Consider the following 19070-nt stretch of genomic DNA (forward strand, 5'->3'; position numbering starts at 1 on the left):
TCTACCGGAATCTCGATAAGCGGTAAGTCAACTTCCCTCTCTAGGCTGGTTCATGCGTAACGCTGATACTCAGGGTATTCATACTGTGCAGTCTGATACATTTGTTGTGTTGTGGTTTGTGTGGCAGTAGCAGGCAACGGTGGTGCAGCTGGCACAAACTGTATGGGTTGCTGTGAGGCTGGCATAGACTGTTGCTGAACTGGCACGGACTGTCCATGCTGCATAGCTCCTTGTTCATTCTGATCTTGTCTAACTAATCGTGGTCTCTCTTTTGCAATACCTGTAGCTATATTACGTTTCAGGACTTGACAATCATGTACATAATGGCCTAGTTGTTTACAGTAATTGCAGGTTCCTTTTACAGGAACTGCAGAATCACCAGAATGTGTCACACCCTTTTTGTGACCATCTGCTGGTACTGTCTGAGAAACTAGCATTTTCATTTTTGTATCCTTCATGCGTCTATGCTCGTGTTCTTGTTCATCCCTAATTCTATTGTGATGATACTGTAACATTTGTAGCATTTGCGACGGAGTGTTACTTTGCCAGGTACTCTCGAATTTCAATATTCTATTCTTCACTGGAGGCAATGCATTTTCCACTAATTTTGTCACAAATAAATGTGGATATGAGTCACTACTTGCTTTTATACCACTATTTATACCAAAACATTTTTCAAATCGAGCATAATAATCGCTTGTGTCTTCATCTTGCTTTTGTTTACAGGCTGTGATTGCACCCCAATCTTCCTTTTTTGTAGTTAATAAACGTGGCAGTACCTGTACTAGTAAACCTGGTAATAGTTTAACTTTATCCCCGAGCCCTGAACCTGCAGCTCGGCCCCTTTCTTCCTCTGCTAATGCTGTCCAGTCTATCTTTTGGTCTCCCACTTCCCACTCTTTTTCTTTCAGTTTTTCATATATGCCAGCAGGCAAAAGCACCTTTAATATCGTCATAATATCAGGAAAGGTGTACTCTCCCATCAGTAACATGTCTTTAATTTCTCGGTGGAAACCCGCTGGGTCTTTGTCATGACTAGGTACTACTTTCTTCATTTCTAATAATTCCATTTTTGATATGGGTGTGTAAACAAATACACGGTGAAACTCATTGTCTTCGCCTTTTATTGGGTGCACTTCCCGTAAAGGATTTTGTCTATCCATGTAGTACGGTGCTCTTTCTCTGGGGGGCAAGGAGAGAGAATCCGGACTTACAAAAAGGACATACTGCTTACGTGACACTAATATCTCTTTAATTAGCTTGTTACTAGAACCTCTCCATCTGTTCGTGAGTAGTTCCGTTAATATATCAGGTAAAGGACCAGGGTCAGCATGTTGGCTCTTATATAATATGAGGAGTTGCTGAATCATATAGATTCCAGCTAAACGTTGTTCATCTGTACTGAGGTTGAGAAACGTGTGTGCTACGGTCTCATCACCGTATTTTTCAGGACTAACAATCCAGTGAACGGCTGATCTGGCTAATTCTTGCTCATCTATGGAATCGAGGAGGTGGTAACCTCTTCGTTCTCGTAGTATTTTATCTGCGGCTTGAAACGAATGTTCAGGAGATTTCAGATTTATTACAGGCGTCGGATACGTTCTGCTATTATTTGGACATACAGAGTGTATTGGATCAGAAAAACATCTAGTATTTTCACAAGATCTTCCTCTGCCTACATAGGCTATGGTCTCTGACTGTCTTGCAGAATTCCCTGATTCGGACACTTCATCTTGCTCAAACTCGTCTATTCCCAATCTCTCTTCATGAATACGCTCTATTTCTTTACGTATTTTTCGGCACATGGCTATTATACAATTTTGCTTATCGTGTCTCCCTTCTGATATATTCTGACTCCATCTTGTAAGAATAAGCATTGCATTCCGGTCTACCCCCGGACGATCTTGATTTCTGATCACACAGTTTATGAGGAAACGTAACAGTTCCCCCTGTATTTCTACTTTCTGGAATTCCATAGCTCTGTTAATACATCCTGGATCTCGTCCTGTTTGAACAAAATGATATATGTTATCCAGATGCGTAGTCATCCCTGGTAACCTTGCTAAATACTCTGCGGCTCGTCTGATACGTAATGATGCCAGGACCATTTCGTCCTCTTTACCGACCACGGGGTCATATCTACAATTTACAAGGAGTTCCTTAAGCGTACGTTCATTTACGAACTTAGGTGTACGTGAATGTGCTGACTCTTGAAAAACAAGTTTATTTATTCTAGGTGGTGTGAAAGTACTGCTAGCACCTCCCGTGGCCCCATCTGGGGCGTCGGGTGTGAATGGGTTCGTCGAACGTGACACAGCAACTATGGGTGTCGATACCCCTGTAGAGTCGACTGCGGAGACAGATGCGGAAACAGATGTGCTTGCCGATGCTTGTATCGGGACTTGCTGTTGCACGGGGACAGATACCTGATCCTGACGTTGAACCCCTCCGCCAGACGGTCTATGTGGTGCAGCGTTAGCATACTCGGGAGCTGCGTCATCTAGATATGAGGAAAGAAAAACATCTTCTGCGGTTCTGGGATGCCCCTTTGGATGTACCTTAATTGGAAATAACGGGGGTGGCAAGTCTTTTGGTATCTCTGGAGCAGCCTTAGGTAGTCCTTCGGCTAGAAGGGGATACATACCATTCATAAGAGCATTTCTTTGTCTATTCACTTGTTCTGATTTCACTCGGATACCTTCCTCAATTAATAGATTTTCTTGAACTTTATTTGAACTTTCTTTACTCCTCTCTTCTTGTCTACGTGCTTTTTCTGTTCGTCTATGAGATTCTTTACGCCATAACTCAACAGCGTCTTTCTGTGACTGTCTGACCTTTCTTTTCCATAACTCTTCCTCCACTTTCATGATGCACTCTGCATCCCAGGTTCCCGCTATGGGCCACCTTTGACTTTCCGGTAATCCTTTGGTATAATCTACCCATAGATCAAGAAACAATATGGCGTCTAAGCCATGTTTATGATACATGAAATGTCCTGGAGTGTCTCTAGGAGGAATAGGGACTGCTTCTTCAAGCACCCCTTTTCTGGTAGTAATCTGTCTTAACTTCGAAAAGAGCGGCATATTGACAACTGATCTGATACTTACTCTTGAACTTGCTTAATACGAGAAACACAATAATGAACAGTGAACAATGAACAGTCATTCATACCACAATATGCAAGACATTTTCTGAATACTTTAAACATTAAACATTAAACATTATAACAATGATCGACAATGATGACAGTCTGCTTAACTAATCACCACGCTGAATTCTTGACAATAACTGAATACTTCGGAATACTTGATATACTGCTAAACAGTACATATACACTGCTAAACAGTGCAGACCGGATTTGTGTACCCAAATCCGTCTTGACCGGCACAACCTATGTGCGCGTCAACACGCCTCCTCGGCGATGGTACTCACCGAGTAGCTCCTTGAAACGGAAGGCCTCAGAGAATGGACAGGACTCGATAACTGCGGACATCGGACCCTCTGCACGTCGGGATTTCGGAAAACCTGGTGGGCCTCTGTATACCTCGGATCTTGCTCTCTCAGCTAGGCTCTGGTCGGGATACTTCGCACTTCTCACCGCCTCGTCTGGGTTGATCGCAGCCTCAGTCGCCCCCGCTTGACCGGAGGGAGCTTACAGGAAATCCTGCTGGTACGCGTTTATGGTCCGTCCAGCTGTGGCAGGAGACCGGGCCTGCAACGCACCGCCGGCGCGTGAGATGAGAAAGTGTCCCTGTTCGGGCGCCATTATGTGGTAAATAAAATAAATATTACCGGACTGAATTTCATGCGGAATCTTAAATTAAAGTAAATAGCTCAAAATAACAAGAGGCAGAATCCGTGGTATAAGAGGTTTTCTAATGGGCTTTATTCAAAATGGCCGACTCGAGTCGCGGCCCTCAGGTTCCGTCACCACGAAGGTTCAGGAAGTGAAGTACAATAATTCATTAACAGACATGTATTTTTATAATAAGTGCATTACAATGAAACGAATGTAGAAGGCGTAACATTTGATAAGAAAAATGACGTGACAGTGACATAATCGAAACTAGGCGTAATAAGGAATAAAAGAAACATGATTGGTTAGAATTATCAGACATAGGTGGATCTATAAGATAATACTTGGCATAGATGCGCGCGCGGCAGCATGACGTGTAATTGACGTGCAACTAGGGGGTGAAGGGGACTTGACATTTAACTCTACATGTGGAGACGAGAAGTCTGGGGTCAAGTCAACCTAATCCCAAATCATATCTAACATCCTATGTTTAAAGAACTGTGTTATCCACAAGGGGAGAGACTCTCGGACAGAATCTATTCTATACTGACTGTGTACGTGTACAAGCGTCTAAGTGTCTATATGAGATGCGAGGGGCAGAAAACTTTCCATGGCAACAGGGCTATGAATCACTTGCAGGAGGACGGAAAGGCTAAGTCCCTTGCTTGTGAGCTAAAGGAAATGTTTACCTAAATCACTGGACAGGAATGCATCGGCTGAAGAGCAAAATAGATAATTCGAAGGTGAAATACAACTTCTTGGCAGACAGGCGAAAACTGGCCGAGGCAGGCACCGTTAGCTGCACAGGGAGTAGGACAAAGTTCATGGATACAGATGCGAGCTCAAGCTGAAGCTGTCAGAGACAGAGAGCAGGGAAAGGCTTTGAGGACAGAATCGGGCCTACTCGCCTGAACTGTAAAAATGAAGTAACTTAGCCATATAAAGTCGGTGGCCTTTCATACTTAGGAATCGAATATCCAGCCCATTGATGGCGGATCTGACAGAGAACATGTTTGACGGTAGACACACATATGTTTGCGTCTTAGAAACTGGAACTGGAGGGAACATACATGTACTTGTAACATGCATATAGAACCGTTGGGGTCCAAGATAGGGGACATAACTGATCAGGAAAATCCATATTTCCACACTTTCTTGTAGTAAATCTATAAGACCATCTTCAGGACAAAACAATCTTTCGAAGATTAATGACCCTTTCATAAATGGATCCATGTGATCAAGATCATGTATCTTGTCAAGCATAGATTAGTAGATCTGTGGATGCCTTTCTTAGCGCCGTATGTTTCGGCGCATAATCCTTAGTGTAGTACGAGGTAACCAATACATTTTAAAGCTCATTCTGTTGCTGTATTCATCAGCAAAACTTCACAGCATCTTCTGCCAACAATGAAGATTGTCGGCTCTAAATATAACAATAGGACATACACCCGGATTTGTTGACATTGTTTTCTTTGTGGAAAGTCAAAATATAACTGTGATTATTAATTTATGATGCTGCAGTAGAGTATCCCGTAGATCTATAAATGTAAAATTTTTCATGAAGTTAAATCCATTGTTGGCACCTTTACCTGATAACATCCAAAATGTAGCACATGTACGGTAATCCCCTATCAACATTTCAATACTGCTTCTACCCAAAGTGACGGGGCCAGATTGAAGGCTTTAGGATTCAAGAATAACAGCAGATTAAATTCTCTTGAATTGTGAAAATGAGCAGCACAATGTATTTTTGCCTTGATGTAAATGTTTGAAGTATTTTTGTTTCTTCCAGACAACTTCTAGACAGGTAGTTGCCGAGGAGCAGGACCAGTGAACTAAGAAAACATTGCTTTATAAGGTCAGTGTATTCAGCCGTTGACATACATTTAAAAAATATGTAAGGGTATTTAGGCTTTAATGGTGTACGTGTTGTCATTGTAATTGCATTTATATAGTCCTTACTGCTCTTGATTAGGCATCAAATCGCTTTACGCCAGGCAGCATACTGCTGCAGAACCTATGTTTAGTGGTTACTCCAGTGTTATTGGTTACCATTAGTTATTGGGATTAGCCTTGTGCGCTAACCATTCCATGCTGTCATTCTAGTTTCCTTATGGTGGACTAAATCAATTGAGGTTGGTTGCGATCATTGGTGGAGTCTGCGAGCTCTGGCTGGTGGGAGTAATACATGACTTAAAGGAGATTAGGTATTGTGACAATTGAGCTATATTCTCAATTTATGATAGATACTAGAATCAGTTAAACCATCTCTTCACTGCTAGACCACCAATCCAGCCAGGTCACTTGATCAGCTCAAGGGTTGAAAGTGAAAAATTATGGTTGGACGCATATGTCATATATCAAGAGCTTTAGGCTGCACTTAGAGGAAGCAGTAACTTTAAGACCATAGCGGTGTGAGAAAATACATGGGAAATAATATACATATATATAAAAAAAAAAAAAAAGATTCTGGTGTTCATCCTCAGGTTTGACTCGCAGTAGTACTTATACAGAAGAGAGGGAAGCATTTGAATGCCTGTGGTTTGCACTGGCGCCAGGTGGAAGATGAGGACAGCTTCCTATGCAGCGAAAGTGCATTACCGTGGCTGGAGAGTAGGAGATGGGGAGGTGTTCGTTTTTGGTGCTGCCTCAGACTTACGATTTCTCGTAAATTTTATGGCAGTGTCAAAAAGCCATGGATGTTGCTGGGAACTCCCCTTTCACGCAGTTTTCTGCGTGAACGGGACACATATTTATAAGGTCATGAAAAGCCATGTAACGTGGCTTTACGTGGCCTTATAAATATGCCAGCCCAACGTAAAAAAAATGAGGCTCCGGTGGCGCAAAAGTGACAGTATGGCCTCATAAATGAGGCCCTTAATTTTCTGGAGAATTCCAGGGTGCCCAGTCAAGTGTAAAGTTGGTGATGGCTATATCCTAAATATCTTTATTCGGTTCACACCCATACCATGATTAAAAACATATGTCATGGATGCCTAGTGGGAATCCAATTGTGCCAGCATCCTTTTCTATTAACATTATTAATACCCCTGTAGTATGTGGTATAAATGGCAGTTAGTAATTCATTCTGGGCATCTGCATTTTGTGATGTAAAGTTTAGTTTCCGCTGCATCCCACCTGTTAATTTCACTCAAAAAAATCATGCTTCTGTGCCTTCTACCACTTTGGGTAAAATGGGTATTTTGGTTCCTTTTTTTCTTCAGGAGGGCTTTGGTCTCAAAATCCTTTTGGGTGGGAGCAAGTTTCCAAGACATTCTCAGACCAGTGGATTGTTCAGCAAAATTTACTTTCTGAACATTTTATTGCATGACTGTGAAACATACTTCTGTAACTGCTTTCACTATGCTTTAAGCAAACACAAAAGGGTAGTCCGGTCTTGCCAAAAAATGTGGATTTTCCTAAATCGATAGTAAAGGAAAGTCCTGATTTTATGAAAGTCTTATCCCATCTTTGTCTTTTATTTCTGTTCCTTCCATAATTGTATCTTCTAATTTATTTCATTTTCAGTATCCACACCTACATCCCCATATCAAATTGAAGATTTCGCTGAGTTTTTTGGATTGGAGAGCAGTTTTCTTTGTTCTTGAAACATCAATAATGCCTTTCTTATTATAGTTATTGACTATTTTCACATCAAGAGGCGAGAGTTTGCTTGTCTCCATTATATTTTTCATTATGTATATTTCTGAACTTCGATTGGTTGACCAATATTCTATTGCTTGCAATTCTATTGATTGTTGGGGAATATAGTTTTGTTGCGATTAAGTGGATGCTATTATTAAAGTAAGTAAGATCTAAAGCATAATATTTGCCTCTGTGTGTTTACTAAAATCCTTACTTTCTTTTACTATCAGCTAAGAAATGTTTTATTTGCCCTAGGTATTAATTCCAGTAATGTATTTCGCTTTTTCCTTTCGTATGGCTTCTTACCCTCCAAACCAGTACATAAAGCAGACTTGCAGTGATATCTCTAGAGGCTCATTTTTTCTTCTATTTTCTTTTTTTTTTGGATCGGGGGCCTTTTAGGTTGCAGACAATGTTTTCTTATGTAAGTGTCCTCCCTGCCTTTGATCTAGGTTTTCTTATACCGTATTTGCTACTTCTTATGGGGAATTGGTTTATATTAGTGTTCAGTACTTAAACTGTACAGTCTCAACTTCATAGAAAATGTGGGATAATGCCATACACTGGTAATAGTGTGCTCACAAGTGGAACTCACTGTGCTACAAGATTTTAGCCTAAAGTGTGTAATAACATGTGGAATCACTTCACTATACTTGTAGAATACCTAAATCAGAACTGGTATCCATCACTTCACATACAAATTACTGATTTATGCCTTTCAACACCTACTTAAATACATCAGCAGTTCCTTAAAGTCCACGGGGGGATCAGAAACATGCCCGGCTACCTACAGTAATTTACCACCTATTATATATCTCTGTCATCCCTGAAAACAACCAGAGACTTTTTAGTTAAGGTCTTTGGAAGGACTCTACCAGAGAAGTATACTTCTCCAATGATTGGGACTGAGACCTGAAGACCACAGTTAGCACACAGTATTTTATTCTTAGGACAATTGGCAACCAATGGAGTTTTTCAGTTCTCGATTACATGGGAGCTGTCTGTCAAACTTTTCCTACATTGACTGGAACACTGAATGTCACCCTGCACCAATCTCGTCTGACCGAGATGCTGGACATCCATGTGAAGCTGAAATCCACCAAAACTGCAGTTCTGATTATTGCCAAAAACAATAAGCAACAACTAATCCCAACCTACCTCAGCATAAACCTAGACAGATTCAAGCCCAACCTTTTATCCAATACGAAGTCACTCGGATTCACCCTGGAAACTGACCTCACAATCAAGGAACATATCATGAAGAAACGCTTGATGGTTTTGTGCCAGCTCTCTGTACTAAAGAACAATCAAACACTTCTCCCAGAATGTGACTTCAGAGCTGCCATTCAGGTCTTCATGCCCTTGCATCTGGATGTGGCAACACCCTATGCCACAGCTTCCCAGTATACACAACAGCCTCGCTAAGGAGAATCCTACATGCTGTAGCAGGCCTCATCAAGGGCCTGAAAACATTTACATATCACCCCCAGCCTGACAGAACTCCTTTGGCTCCACTTAGTTGTTCGTGCCATCTTCAAAACTAGCTTTGTCATCTACTAATGCCATTACGTCTGGCACACTCACCTAATTGGGTGACATGCACACCATCTACAGTGTTCCTCAGCAGACAGAAAACTGGAGATAAATAAGCACAAACAGGTCAAACAAGGGACCAGGCCTTCTACATCTCCATACACCAAGGATTTGGAACAACAACCCCTGCATCCATCAGGAATTCCATGACTCTCCTGCAATTTAGGAAACAATTGAAAACAGCTCTTCAAATAACACCACACCAAGAAGCTGAAACAACCTACTTCCGCTCTCAGAACCCAACTTCAATTACTCGTTCCAAATATAAGCAATGATTCTACGAGCACTCAGAAACTCAACAGTTGAGGTCGCAGTTTCAACATCTGTTCTTTATTGTACTCTCTTTTTTCTATTCTGTCCTCGCCAACACATGTTTCGTCTTTTGGCTGATTCAGTAACATCAGGCTTCGTCAGGGCTATAATTACGAAAGTAACCACATTTTAAGGAAGAGCATATGTAGTTCAGATCCCGTAGCCTGGGTCCTTGACCCATACATCACCCTGTGTTTTTAGTGTTTGCCATAGTCCATCGTGTATTTGGAACGTGATATTAGTTTATTAGTAAATTGTGCCTTAAGTAAGAAGTAATGTCCCTAATATTGTGATATCAGTTTTTAGGATCAGAGGCATCTTGATTGTCTCTGTACAGATCAATCCCGGGGAAAATCAACATACAGTGCGTGTTTGCCAAAGCGCACCCTCCAAGGACGTCTTGGATCAGATCCATCAATCATCCCTTTATATCACCAAACCAGTCATGTGTATGAGCACATGACATAAAATTGTCAAACCCTAGGGACTCACCTGGTCAAATGGTGAGTAATATTGATGTCACGCAATGTGGAAAAACTCAGTAGATTCTGTTACAAATAAAAGCCTCTTAAGCATCAAGCTAACCAAACTCGATAACTTGATAAGTAAACAAGTCACAAAGGAGTCTTACCACATAAGCACCCACTGGTTAGTATAAGGTGTTGTGCGTATATAGTCTGAGCGTCTACGTTCTGTGAACAATATTGGGTACATTACTTCTTACTTAAGGCACAATGACTATTATTACTAATAAACTAATATCAAGATGGACTGTGGCAAACACTAAAAACACAGGGTGATGTATGGGTCAAGGACCCAGGTGACGGGATGTGAACAGCATATGCTCCTCCCTAAAATGTAGTTGCATTTGTAATAATAGTCCTAACGAAGTCTGCTTTCACTGAATCAGCAAAAGATTAAACACGCGTTGGCGAGGGCAGAGTGGAAAAAAACAGAACACATGTTGAAACCCCAACCTCAACGGTTGAGTTCCTGAGTACTCGGGAATCCTATCAATTTTGGAATCTTACCTGCTGAGGAAGAGTGGGTGGCTCTTCCTCCTCCTAGAAGCACCGGATAATTCTGGACATTGATACACATGAAGGACTCTCACTGAATCTAAACACTGTGCTGTGTGTGCCAACAGTGCCCAGCCACCACACGTATATTTTTTATGTTCAATTACTCGTTGGCTGACTGTATCTTTGACCCTTTATAGCACTCCAAAGCCTTTTGGCTAGGTTTACGGTATACAAGTCCACATACATATATATGTAGCCTGGTTAGTTTGCCATCTGAGCTGTTGCATGACAACCTAACTAGGGAGCAGCTGCTGCACTGACAGAAAACGAAGAGAGCAGAGAAGCAGTAACACTGGGAGGGTCATAGCCCCAAGACTGGAGCGGTGGTGGCTGCATCATACGTGATTGGGAATCCTAACCTCATCAGTGAAGGGCAGCGGGGCACTTACTCTCTACCCACAGTCTTGTCAAGATGCTTCTTTCACTGGCAATGCACTGGGCTGCAGTATCCATGCTCTCATGTCTGCAGAGTGCCAGTCGTAATCAGTGAAGCTGAAGACCAGCAGAGTCCCACTGGGTTCTAGGGTGCCATGAGAGGGACAGAAACCAGGAAGAGGAATGAAAAAGTGGAGATGAGACACAACAGATCTTACTCCGCATGGTCACACCCTTGACGTCTGTATATCCATTCCAGAGGCAACTCAGTGTCTCTTCTACACCCTACAGTCCCTGAGCATTCTCCCCTTTGATTGCTCTATAACCAGTCACTCAACACCTTCACCTCTCCGGTAACAACTTCTACTCGTCTCTGTACTATCACTTGACATGGAAGACTTGCAGAGACAGGCATCTGTACAGCATTTATTTTGTCATAGGCATGTCAAAGTTGCAGCTTTTGTAATGCCTGCCTATGTTCTAGACTTTCCTTAAACGTAGTTAATGTTCTACAGACAAATTTGCAGTGTATTTGACCTCAGCGATATCTAGGGCTAGCATATCCATAAGCACATATTATGGGGGATAGGCTGCCACTTGTGCTTGGTAATCAGCGTGTACTCCCTCTCTGCAATTAAGGATTCATTGAAAATTTGAGATAGTATCACACATCAGTAACTGTGGTATTACTATGCTTTTCTTCCTACTGTGATTACATGAAGGACTTTCCGAATTGATCTCTATATTGCTAATCCCTGACAGTCTTTTCCCATCAGCACCCCAGTCTGTATTTTAATGTATTGCAACCTTTCTCCAGAATTTCTGAACTTTTGTTGACTTTCACTATTGTTTCGACTAAAAAGACAGTACATAATACAAAGGTACAGGTCACTAGAGTACAAAGAATTACGTCATAAGCACCCACAAGAGAAAACACTGATTAATGCATCAGATCCCATTCTAGAATCGTTACAAAAGAAACCAACAGGAGCCCCACTTGCAAGGCCTGGTTATTTAAATTTTAGCTGGCAACTCTTATTTAACACCGGTTATCTTGTTAGGAAGTAAGCCTTACAGCTGTCACGCGTCTCAAACCTTCAGTAAGTGCTGGGTGATCCCGGGGGGCGTGGCTTGACGCGAGGCAAGATGGCCACACGGTAGTGTTGCTCCGCCGGCCGCCGCCAACATCCTGCAGTATCCTGCTCCCTAACTGCCTGCCCACGAGCGCCAGAGTGAGGGATCGTGCCCCCCGGATCGGGCGCTTGCTGAGACTATAGCTCCGGTGCGGATCTGTGCTCTGTGGCCGTGCCTGTGGTGCGGCGCCTGGCGAGACCGCCATCTTGGGACGCCTGAGCGAGGCGGCGAGGAACGACATCGCGCTGCGACCCTCCCGAGCCGCTTGCCTGGTGCCTGTGCAGTGGACATTCGAAGCGAGGAGCGGTGGAAGCGGGGCCGACTCTGGAGCTGCCCGACACTGTGCGCGCCGGCAGAGGAGGAAAGTGATGGCTCGGCGGGCGCGGGGGAGGAGCGAACGGTGCAGTGCCCACGCAAGCCGCCGGCTTCGGACGGGTGAGTAGGCCCTGTGGCCGGTGGCGCGCTCCCCCCCCGTGTTTGCCCGGACTGCCCCAAGCTGAACTGCGGGACCCTGGACGCCCACGCTCGCTGCGGATCGCTGCGGGCTCCGGGGGTCTGACGAGGGGGAGGCGGATTGAGGTCTGTAATTGCTGCCGGTGCTGCGACGAGAGATCGCCGGGCTGTCGGCTCGGCGGCGGCTCCCCTCCCCCCCTCTGGCAGGTTTCCGACAAGACCACGGACATGGCGAAGCTGCTGGCAGTGATACAGGCCAAGAACGAGGATATTGAGGCGCGTTCTCGGCGCAACAACGTACGGATTTTGGGTCTGCCGGAATCTACAAATGTGGGCAGGTTTGAGGACTACATAGAAACCATGATTCGGGACGTCTGCGAGCCCACGAATCTTTCAGCCATGTTTGCCGTTGAGCGCGCCCACAGATCCCTCAATGCGCGTCCGCCGCCGGGCGCTCCACCGCGCCCCATCATAGCTAGACTGTTGAACTTCAGGGACAGAGACACACTGCTCCGTATCACTCGCCAGAAAGGCACGATCAACTACCAAGGCAATGTCCTTTCCTTTTTCCCTGACTTCACTGCCGCAGTCCAGTCGGCCCGTAAAGAATTCTTAGGGGTTAAAAAACTGCTCATGAAAGATCATGTCCCCTATGCGATGCTGTATCCGGCGCGCCTTCGTATAGGCACTGATGAAGCCGCTAAAATATTCACTAGCCCAAAGTCGGCCATGGACTATGCTAAATCATTGAGGAAAAAGCAACAGCACTCTGCTCCTACCTCCGAGATTGATGACTGACTGAGGTTTCACCTTTCCGCTGCCGGGACCGCGTTGAGGCCTACTCGGCTTGCACGCTCTGTGGATGCCATGGGCCGCATGTCTGCTGACTTCTATCTACTGTTTGGCTACACTGCCGTGTGGCGATTGTGTTATCTCTCATGTGACTCCCTGTTACCTATTGCATGTACTGTTGCTGAGACATGGGGCCGTGGCTGATTCGGGGGCTTGCTAGATGTCACCTGCATGTACTTTCAGCCTTTGGCTGTCATGGTGCGAGATGCGTTACTGGGTCTCATGGACTGCCGCACACATGGCGCTGCTGTTGTACTGCGACTGGGGAATCTGGCCGCACGCTGGGCAGACCTATGGCGCACCGGGTGGTGGGCTAATCACTGGGAGCTTTAGACACAATACGGCGGCCCCCTCCCCAAAAGACTGGGAGGTGTTTGCGGCCGCTACGTTCCCCCAATGGGTGCTCCCCACTTTTCTTTCTCACCGTTGTGCAATGGGATTGTTTTTGGTTTTGTTGTTATGTTGTGTTGTGTAGGGGCAGGGATTATCTTTGGCAAAGTTGGGCTGCTGAAGTGGGTGGGGGGCGGGGGTCTAATACAGTTCCGGATGCGAGAGGAGGGCGAACCTGGAGCGTGTGCTTGGATGACGACGCGAAGTGCGAGTGGTAGTGCGATGGGGGAAATGATAGCTGAGATTGCAGTGGGGCCCCTGATTGGTGACAATGGGGGAAGACTACAGATGTTTAACCTGGAATGTCCGCGGCCTTAACACCCCAAAGAAAATCAGACAAGTCCTACACTACTTGGACAGGCACAATGTCCAGGTGGCGTTGCTGCAAGAGACACACCTCACTAAACACACAGAGGCCGCGATGGCGTGTCGGTGGGCGGGGTTTCGGCTCGCTTCCTTGTACTCAGCTTATGCGCGGGGGGTGGTCATACTGATTAAAAAGGGTGTCCCTTTCCAGCCTGTACATACGTCTACTGACTCAGAAGGGCGCTGGGCGGCGGTACAGGGCAAACTGGGCATGACCTACGTTACGATTCTCAATATGTATGGTCCTGTGGTGGATGATCCCTCCCCCTTTGCGCAGATGCTTGCTGCGGTGCGCTCCTGGCCGGATGCTGCGATACTCTGGGGGGGGGGAGACCTCAACACACACCTCAATCCACAGGTTGATAAATCAAACCCGGCGGGTGCTCACACGCTTAGAGTGGCTCAGTGTGTTCGGGAGGCCATGGGGGAGTGGGGACTGGTGGATGTCTGGCGGTTGAGGAATGAACGGACATGCCTAGGCACGCACATCACACCGGCCCACAATAGCTGGTCCCGACTGGATTATTGGTTATTGGGAGAGGAGACTAACAGATGGGTGCTCGATGTCCGCAACCTACCACGCACGCTGTCAGATCACAACCCCGTGTATCTGCACCTGCGGATTCTGGCATGCCCCCACCGCCCCTTCACATGGTGCTTTCGCGCGGAGTCACTGCGGGACCTGATATACGCAGACACTATTAGGGAGGCCATAGTCAATTATTTTGCTGAAAACACGGGCTCCGTGGCTAGCCAGGCGTCTCTCTGGGAGGCGTTCAAAGTGACGATCCGGGGGGGTCTGCATTGGCACCACCGCGGGCATTCTGAAGGACATATGGGGGCAACTTGCTAAGATTGAGACTGCTCTTGCTGGGTTGGAGGGGGCCTATGCCGCGGCGCCGTCTGCTGCCACGCTGGCGCGTATACAGGAGCTGCTTGTGGAATATGACAAATGGGCGGACACGGAAGTCAAATACAAGGGGAAGCGACATGTGGCTAGGGCATACGGAGAGGGGGGGCGACCTGGCAGGAATCTGGCCGCTAAATTACAATTTCGGGCGCATCATCAACACATAGATAAAATTGTGGATGCTGCAGGAATGGAACACTTCACACCGCAGGCCATTGTAGACCAATTTAAGGATTGTTATCAGACACTTTACACGACGCGGGGGAGGTGGACGGGTCGGCTCTGGTGGACTACTTGTCGGACATAGCGTGTGCGTGGCTCTGCGACTCCCACCGGGAATATCTATCACTTCCAATAGATGTACAGGATGTCCGGGAAGCTATTCTTTCTCTTCCCAACAAAATGGCTCCCGGGCCTGACGGCCTGTCGGCCGAATTCTACAAGACTTATGTCGACCTACTTGCCCCGCATCTACTAGAACTCTACGCTGAGGCGCATGAGGTTGGCGTATTGCCTCCGACTCTGCGCCAGGCCATGATCATCACTCTCCTTAAAAAGGATAAGCCGCCCTCCAGTTGCGACTCCTATCGTCCCCTATCGCTGATTAATCTGGACGCAAAAATACTTGCTAAAATTCTGGCCACAAAACTACAGCCGCTAATGACCCGACTGGTGCTCCCCGATCAATCTGGGTTTATACCGGAGCGATCCACCTCTCACAATCTGCGGACTATTGTCTCCATGTTCCATATCCTTAATCCTGAGTTGCCGGCGGCTGCTGTCATGCTAGACGCGGCTAAAGCCTTTGACTCCGTTGAATGGCACTATATGTTTTACATACTGCGTAAGATGGGTTTCCCGGAGGTCATGCTGCAGTGGATTCGGCTTCTGTACACGGACATATCGGCGGTGGTGCGCGTGGGTAACCACACGTCTGGGCCATTCCGCATTGAGAGGGGTACGAGGCAGGGGTGCCCGCTGTCCCCTTTACTGTTCGCTCTCGTTCTTGAACCGCTGGCTTGTAAGATTCGGCAATGTCACAGGGAGTCTGCCCTCAACTTTAACCATCGGCCAGTTGGAATATCACTATACGCGGATGATATGGTCTTGTTCATCAGACACCCACAGACACACTTAGCCCCGGTCCTCCGGGAATACATTAAATTTGGTCTGTACTCGGGGCTCACGATAAACTGGGACAAGTCGGTCGTCATTCCACTTACGACGATTATGTCCCAGCCTCACTTGGAATACCCTCTGATTTGGACTTCCGACCCTGTAAAATATCTTGGAGTATGGGTCCACCGTGATCCCGAGGTAGTGATCAGGGATAATTACGGTAGGGCTTATGACGCGCTGGTGCAGCAGGTGGACGGTTGGCTGCGTCTCCCCTTGTCCCTAGCAGACCGCATCGCTGTGATAAAAATGGTCGTCCTTCCGCGCTTTCTATACTTATATTGCAATATACCGATTAAACTGACTCAGCAATTTTTCACACTGCTGCGTGCCCAACTTCTGCGCTTAATTTGGGGGGGGGACGACACCCTAGAATTAGCTGGAAAACACTGACCTTGTCGTACGACAGAGGGGGATTCGCGGCGCCAGACTTCTACGTGTATTATCTCTGCGCACAGGCGCAATACGCGTACTATTGGTATGGACCACATAACTTTATTCCGCATGTGGCGGTGGAGGATGGGGACGCACATCCCACCCCGCTTCGAGGTATGCTCACGCACACTGCCCGACACACGCCACGCGCTGAGATTAACACGCTGGACATGACAATTGCGGCCTGGCAGGCGATAGGCCGTAGGACGCAAAGGCTGCCGCTGTATGCGCCGGCCCTGCCATTGGCACACCACGCTGCTTTGTCGGTCACACGAGAGGCGGGTCCTCTAACATCGCTTAAAGAAGCTGGTATCACTCATATGCAAGACTTGTACCCGCAGGGACATTATCTAGAGCAGAATGATCTAGCTTACATACAAAACCCCACGCCACTATTTGTGTATACGTGTCACCGTCTCCAACAGGCCATGAAGGCTCATTACCCCTGTTTCCCAGCAGAGCCCCCCACACTCAAGGCACTGCAATTGCTGTTGGTAGCTCCGTCTAAGAAGAAACTACTTACTAAATTGTACAGAGCTGTACAGGAAGAGACGGTTACCGGCCCCGATGCTAGTCTCGCCAAATGGAATGCTATTCTGGATCCCCCGCTCGAGGATGCAGATTGGGAGCGGATTTGCCAGCTGACGGGCCGCCTCACCCCCAATGGCAACCTGCGAATTATCCACTTTAAATTCTTGCACCAAGTATATTACACCCCGGCCCGACTGCACAGAATGGGGTTGAGGGAATCGGCTCAGTTTAGACGATGTGGTCAGGTAGATGCGGATTTTCTACACCTCGCTTGGAGCTGTGGGCCAGTATTTGAGTATTGGGGAGAGGTGCTGACTCACATTCATAAAATTACGGGGGCTTCGCTTCCATGTGTGCCGGCGGTGTGTCTGTTGGCTCATGTACCTCAGCTGAAGGGCGTGATGGGCAGATTTGTGAGGGTCGCCCTTCTGCTGGCTAAACGGCGCACTTTGTTTACATGGGACGGTGTGGCCAAACCAACGTTAAGTAAGTGGCTGTCAGACATGGTATATTGCAGGGAAAACTTGGAACTGTATGCAGAGGAACTGCCCGCCTCATCCCAACCGAAAGATATCTGGGGGCCGCTCAGACACTTCCTTGCTGAGACAACGCTGGCTGATGCTGAATGAGTGCGGTTGTGTCACGTCTATTTAAAGGGGTAATGCTGTGCTGTTGTTAGTATGGCGGGCCCGCAGGGGGGCGCACGCCGTGTCTCCAAAGTGCACACTGTGATTTATGACTCTGTCCGGAACTGTACTGTTGTTATAACGTTTTGTTCTTCTGTATGCTGATGACTGTGAAACGTACTTTATTTTACCTAATAAACAGATTTCAAAAAAAAAAAAAAAGTGCTGGGTGATCCACCATGTAGAGGAAAAATGTACCAGAGACAAAAAACAGCCCTTGCTGGGAAAGCTCTGGATACCTTCCCACAACCATGTCCCTCGCATGGGCTAGGAGCATGTCAGATCATGACTCTCCTCTCCCTCCAGCACCTTGCAGTGTAGTGCTTGGTAGCTCTGAGGTGTGATCTTCACAAATACACTACTACATAAAAAGACCATTTGAGACTGGCTAGAATCAGATGAAGCTCCAGGGTGTTGGTGCTGTAGTCATCGGATTGGTATAGCACAACTACTCACCCAAAAGGGTCTCAAGGTGGTGGGGGGGAGGCAGCTCCCTGACGTTCACTGTGATTCGTTGAAGAGCCAGGTCTTGAGGTCCTTCATGAACTTGGAGAGTGTTGATGTCTGCCGGAGGTGTAGAGGGAGGAACCTCCTGTTCTGGTCTTCTTGATGCGCGGCACCAGCGCAAGAAAGAGCTGGGTTGAGCAGAGGGATCTTTGGGGTGCGTGGAACGAGGGGGGCGGTGGTTTAAGGTAGGCAGGTCTGGTGTTGTGGAGGGCTTTGTGGGACAGGGTGAGAAGCTTGTAGGGGATTCTCTTCTCAGCGGGGAGCCAATTTAATGTTCACAGATGTTGGGTGATGTGGCAGTGGCGAGGTAGGTTGAGGACTAGTCTGGCGGAGGCGTCCTGGACGTTTTGGAGTTTTCGGGTGAGGTTCTGGTTGATCCCAGCATAGAGTGCATTGCCATAGTCCAGTCAGCTGCTGAGGAGGGTGTGGGTGACGGCTTCCCTGCGCTCAAGAGGAATCCAGTTGAGGGTCTTTCGTAGGAGGCGGAGGGTGTGGAAGCAGGAGGAGACGACGTTGATTTGATGTCCCATTTTGAGTTTGGAGTCCCGGATGATTCAGAGGTTGCGTGCATGGTCGTTGGGGGGGGGTGGGGTGTGGGTTCCTGAAGGGGGGGGGCACCAGGTGTCGTTAGCCCAAGATGACTACTTCAGTTTTGTCCATGTTGAGTTGTAGGCAGCTGTTCTTCATCCACCTGGCGACAGATTCCATTCTTTCTTGAAAGTTTTATTTGGAGGTGTTGGGTTCGTCAGATAGAGAGAAGATGAGTTGGGTGTCGTCTACGTGGGATACAATGTTGAGTGCTTGGGATCTGACGATGAGTGCGAGCG

At 46.7% G+C, this 19070-nt stretch overlaps 1 protein-coding gene across 5 annotated transcripts in view; it reads left to right on the plus strand.

Moving 5' to 3' along the window:
• Positions 1–7622, plus strand: part of LOC146799312 (uncharacterized) — a 119240-nt gene extending 111618 nt beyond the window's left edge. For 3 of the 5 annotated variants that reach the window (XM_085626858.1, XM_085626860.1, XM_085626859.1), the window contains 2 exons: positions 5589–5654; positions 7325–7622. In XM_085626858.1, coding sequence (XP_085482984.1) covers positions 5589–5630 — 42 coding nt within the window. In that variant the 3' untranslated portion in view covers positions 5631–5654; positions 7325–7622. The remainder of the gene's footprint in view (positions 1–5588; positions 5655–7324) is intronic. The other 2 variants (XR_014968883.1, XR_014968884.1) reach the window with 1 other exon arrangement.
• The last annotated feature ends 11448 nt before the right edge of the window (positions 7623–19070 follow it).

This window comes from Triturus cristatus, chromosome 9 (assembly GCF_964204655.1).
Source record: "Triturus cristatus chromosome 9, aTriCri1.1, whole genome shotgun sequence".
NCBI lineage: Eukaryota > Metazoa > Chordata > Amphibia > Caudata > Salamandridae > Triturus > Triturus cristatus.